The following is a 4,140-nucleotide window of genomic DNA, read 5'->3' as shown; positions in this document are numbered from 1 at the left end:
GAACCCCCTTTTTTCTATAGACGTGTCCTTTAAGAATCTATCAAAGTTTAGTTTAAATGACAAAATATGGACTAATCCTCTAAAAGCAGTCTATCTCTGAGTCAATTGGTAGAAAATAGAGACAAAATTGTGGATCAGCGATGTCGGAACATTCTGGGCCACTGCACATCAGCGAGCATCTTTTCTCTATTTTACTTAATATCTGTAAGAAATAATTGCAATTTATAAAAAATGTCCTGTTCTATAAAAAAAGAAAAAAAACAATAATAAAAAAGCAAATGGTTTGTCAAGCTGTAATAACCCTGGTAAATTACTTGGTGTTTACTTAGAGAAGATATCAACAACGTCAGAGCGTCAACAATTTTCAAACATTTTTGTTTTTTTTTGCTCATATTTCACATAACAGTACTGTTAGAGGCTCATGATATATGTGTATTTTTGAAATTTCGGAATCACAAACAAAAATTTGCAAAAAGTGAAAAGCTGGGCGTGTTTAAGAATAACCATTTATTTTGTATTCTATCTACCAGTTTACAGCTCTCGACCAAGAAAAAAACTTTTGTATACTTAAATTTTGTGAAGCTTATTAGAAAATAAGAAACCTGCTTGTAACCTAATTGTCGGGAATTTGGAAAAAAACTGGGAAATAAACACATCTTGGAAAACCGCAAATATGTCAACCCTCCTCAAAACGATATAAAACTTTCCTTCAAAAACGATAGATCTGTAACTTTCAAAATATGCATTAAAACAATTTGGTGCTTTGTAGGCAACGATTTTGGTACCGGAAGGTTACGACAGGAGAATAACTAAAACTCGATGAAAGACGCGTTTCAAGAAAAACTTCGCTTTCAAAAGAGCACTGATAATTATGATACTTCCAGGATTAAGAAAACGACAGCAAACGCTATATCCGCAGAGAAATTTCCTGTAGTATCAAGGCTAAATCTATTGAGGACATATAAATAATTAAATGCCGAACTTTTCATCTTTTTGGTTTCATCAAAAAAAAATTTACAGGAAAAGATTTGCATAAACCATCATATAATCGAAGCTTAACAAGAAAGATAAAATACAAATGATTAGACATCAACTAAAACCTACACTTGAAATAAATAATAGATGTAGCTTAGCACACAGAATCGGATATCAATTGGCCATACATGGCCGATTTGCTAAAATCACAGGTATCATGGCAAAACTGTCTACTTGTTTCTATTCCATAACTATTAAGGGAATCATACTGCAAGGCAGTTTCCGTTAAATACGAATGTAGATCATCAGGACATACAAGTCTTGAGAAGTTTTGAGTCGTATGTCTACATGTAATGAAAGGCACTTTTACTTTTAGTTCCTCCACAGATGACAGAACTTTTCTGTTGGTTTTTGATTTTGGCATTTCTTCGAAATTGTCAGGTTCAAATAATGACTTTTCAAATTCTTCAGTTCTTGATTTGATAATATCTAGGTCAGATTTTAGGTTGTGGCAACAATACAGCGCCGCTGGGTCAATTAAATGAGCTTCAGTGTTGAAAATGTAACCCGCTGTGTTTATTAAGCATTGTGAGCCATCTTTAAAATCGACTGTTCTCGGCTTCGCGCCTTCAGAATTTACAAAATTATCCACGTCGAAAAGTAAGTAAAGATATTTGACAGTTTCAGCAAGGAAAAATGACTCCATCTGATCTTCCAAAGCGTGATCTGAAACTCTGTTCACATGCGCATAACCGAAATCGACCTTAGCACTGCTCTCAATTGAGTGAACAACCTGACGCCCGACAGTAAGGTAATACGGATCTTTTGTGGCCTGGAATAAATAGAAAGCGCTTTCTATCAACTCTGGTCGCAAAGGGTACCCTTCCTTTCCTTTCAGCACTTCCTGTTTCTGGATATTCATGAATTCGGGCACAAATCCGAAATAACTCCACAGCGAGTAATAATTAGCAAACGAACGTTTGGCATAGTCTATTCTACCGTACAACGTCATCAAACCAGGCCAAAATGCTTCAAGCGAGTTGAAATAGGGCAAAACGGGTTTACCAGAGTTCAAACTCACCCAAAAATGCCAGTCATCCTTGTTCATGTACTTTTCAACACTAGCAATTAAAACTTCGAAGTGTTCAAACATTTCTCTGTTGCCAGTCAGAATGGAACCTTTGAGAAGATATTCGAAATAAGAATCGACAGCTGCTCCTATGGTCGAATCAGTGTAAACCCAATTACCATTTGAAACGTTTATATGGTTGCCAACTAGATCAACAGCGGACCGCGACTTGAAAAGCGAATTAAGAGCTTTAAGCGCCGTTTCTTCGTAGATCGAGTTTCCCGTTAGGCGACTCAGAGTAGCGAATTCTAGATAATAAGTTCCAACACATGCCGTGCATGTAACGGGCGTTTCTTTTGGATTTACACCTTGCTTCAAGTTGATGGTTCCGTAAGGCATACCAGTCGGCGTATCAAAAGCTTTAATCAATTTATCTGCTAGCTGCTGTGCTTTGCGTAGAAGCGGTCCATCGCAAGGCCAATTTTCAGCGGGCACGCCCATTTGATCGAACATCAGATGACCTCCAATTAACCCTCCAAGAACCCGTATATTAGTCTCGAAAAGCGACACATTAATATCCAGCTCAAAATTAAACGTGTTTTCAATAACCTTTACAACCCGGTTAAATTCTGATATGTTTCCTAACACTGCTAACGTGTCTAAGGCGTCAACAAGGGTCACACTAACACCTCCATAAGTATTATGACCAGTGCCCGTTATAGGTCGCAGCTCATCGTTCGGATACGCCTTTCGGATGTAATTGTCGTAAGCAAAGTAGAACATTTCTTTTACTTTGTCGCGATAACGATGAAGCTGGTCTGGGGTCCATTCCGAACTGGATATTTCTTCTTCTAAACCCTCAGTGAAGATAAAAACTGAGCAACTGAGCACCAAACAGGTTAACACAAACATCACCCCGACCCAATATCATTTGTCATACTGAAAAATTAAAATTGACATTAGACGGAACCTTTGCTCGATTGGATTGCTAAATGTGTATTAAATAATTTTAACCAATTTTTTCAATCAACTTAATGTTTATCAATTTATACCCAAATTTACAAAGTAAAATTTTGAAAATCTATTCAGATGTCAATCAAAAATTTACGAAAAATTGTCACTTGCTTGTACAACACTGCAGGTGAAAATCAAGACTTCTATCGCTTTTAGTAAAAAGCAAAAAACGGAAAACCGTAACTCCACGCTAACCCGAAACTAATGGTTCAGAAAAACAATTTTGAATTAAATTTTGCTCGATAATTGAACTAAACTTGGCCTTAACAAAATTATGGGTCTTTTTTTGAATTGAAAAGCAATCTTTCTGCGAGATGGACTACAAAAATCAAATCAATAGGAGCAACAAAACGGCTTCAATTAATATACTGTCTCGCTGAGTTCGATTGATCTCAGATTTGGTGCCGCTTGAGTGTTTACACGTAGCTGGGATACATTGTCTTCCGCTACAGCCCGGAGGACTTTAGCGGAAGACAATGTTTGTTATCATTTTTCGAACTCGCGCGAAATGTGGTCGAGGCACTCTCAAAGCCAGCTTCGCTCTGTTTTATCGAACCAATTTCGACCGACTGATATTTTGCGGAACGATAAAACAGAATTACTGAAAATCATTTATCGAGAATCAATTGATGAGGGCTTAAAACTCAAATTTGTATTGAATCATGTCACTTGTTCAATCTTAAATAAGTGAGACATTTTACACGTTCTAAAAACTTTGTTTTGTCTTAAAGACCGTCGTAGTTCATCGCAAAAGCCCGGTAAAATGCGGAACATAACCACCATTGATTCACATAAAACAGATAGGAATGGAAAGAACAGAAAAATATGTGAAAGAAAATTTTTCGAGTGCGAACTATATTGATTTCATTTCGTCGTTAGACCTAGCAAGGTTTCTTAGAAGAGTGTACAGGGGCTAGTATCTTTACCAATAATCATTAGAAAAGATCAGATTGCAATTAGCCGGGCATCTGAAATTGGGCTTCAAAGGTTTATCGTTTTCATTTTTGATTTTATTCTTCGAAAAAACTGCTGATTTTAGATTATTTTGCTGAGCAACTGCTAGTTAAAAAGAACTTTGAGCA

At 36.6% G+C, this 4,140-nt stretch overlaps 1 protein-coding gene across 1 annotated transcript; it reads right to left on the bottom strand.

Annotated features, from left to right (window-relative positions):
* Positions 1-1,013: 1,013 nt before the first annotated feature.
* On the bottom strand, positions 1,014-2,979 carry LOC142344825 (ER degradation-enhancing alpha-mannosidase-like protein 2). The gene has a single exon (XM_075396809.1). It carries the CDS (start codon positions 2,954-2,956, stop codon positions 1,130-1,132), a length of 1,827 nt encoding a protein of 608 aa, XP_075252924.1. The 5' UTR covers positions 2,957-2,979; the 3' UTR covers positions 1,014-1,129.
* Between the last annotated feature and the right edge of the window lie 1,161 nt (positions 2,980-4,140).

Source organism: Convolutriloba macropyga, chromosome 8 (assembly GCF_964194025.1).
Source record: "Convolutriloba macropyga chromosome 8, txConMacr16.3, whole genome shotgun sequence".
Classification (NCBI taxonomy): domain Eukaryota; kingdom Metazoa; phylum Xenacoelomorpha; order Acoela; family Convolutidae; genus Convolutriloba; species Convolutriloba macropyga.
The sequence above is the reverse complement of the archived record's forward strand: the minus strand, read 5'-3'. Positions and strand labels throughout refer to the sequence as shown.

What these genes read in the sequence shown, in the direction of transcription:
- LOC142344825 (XM_075396809.1), bottom strand. Translation starts at nt 2,956, where the DNA reads ATGTTTGTGTTAACCTGTTTGGTGCTCAGTTGCTCAGTTTTTATCTTC.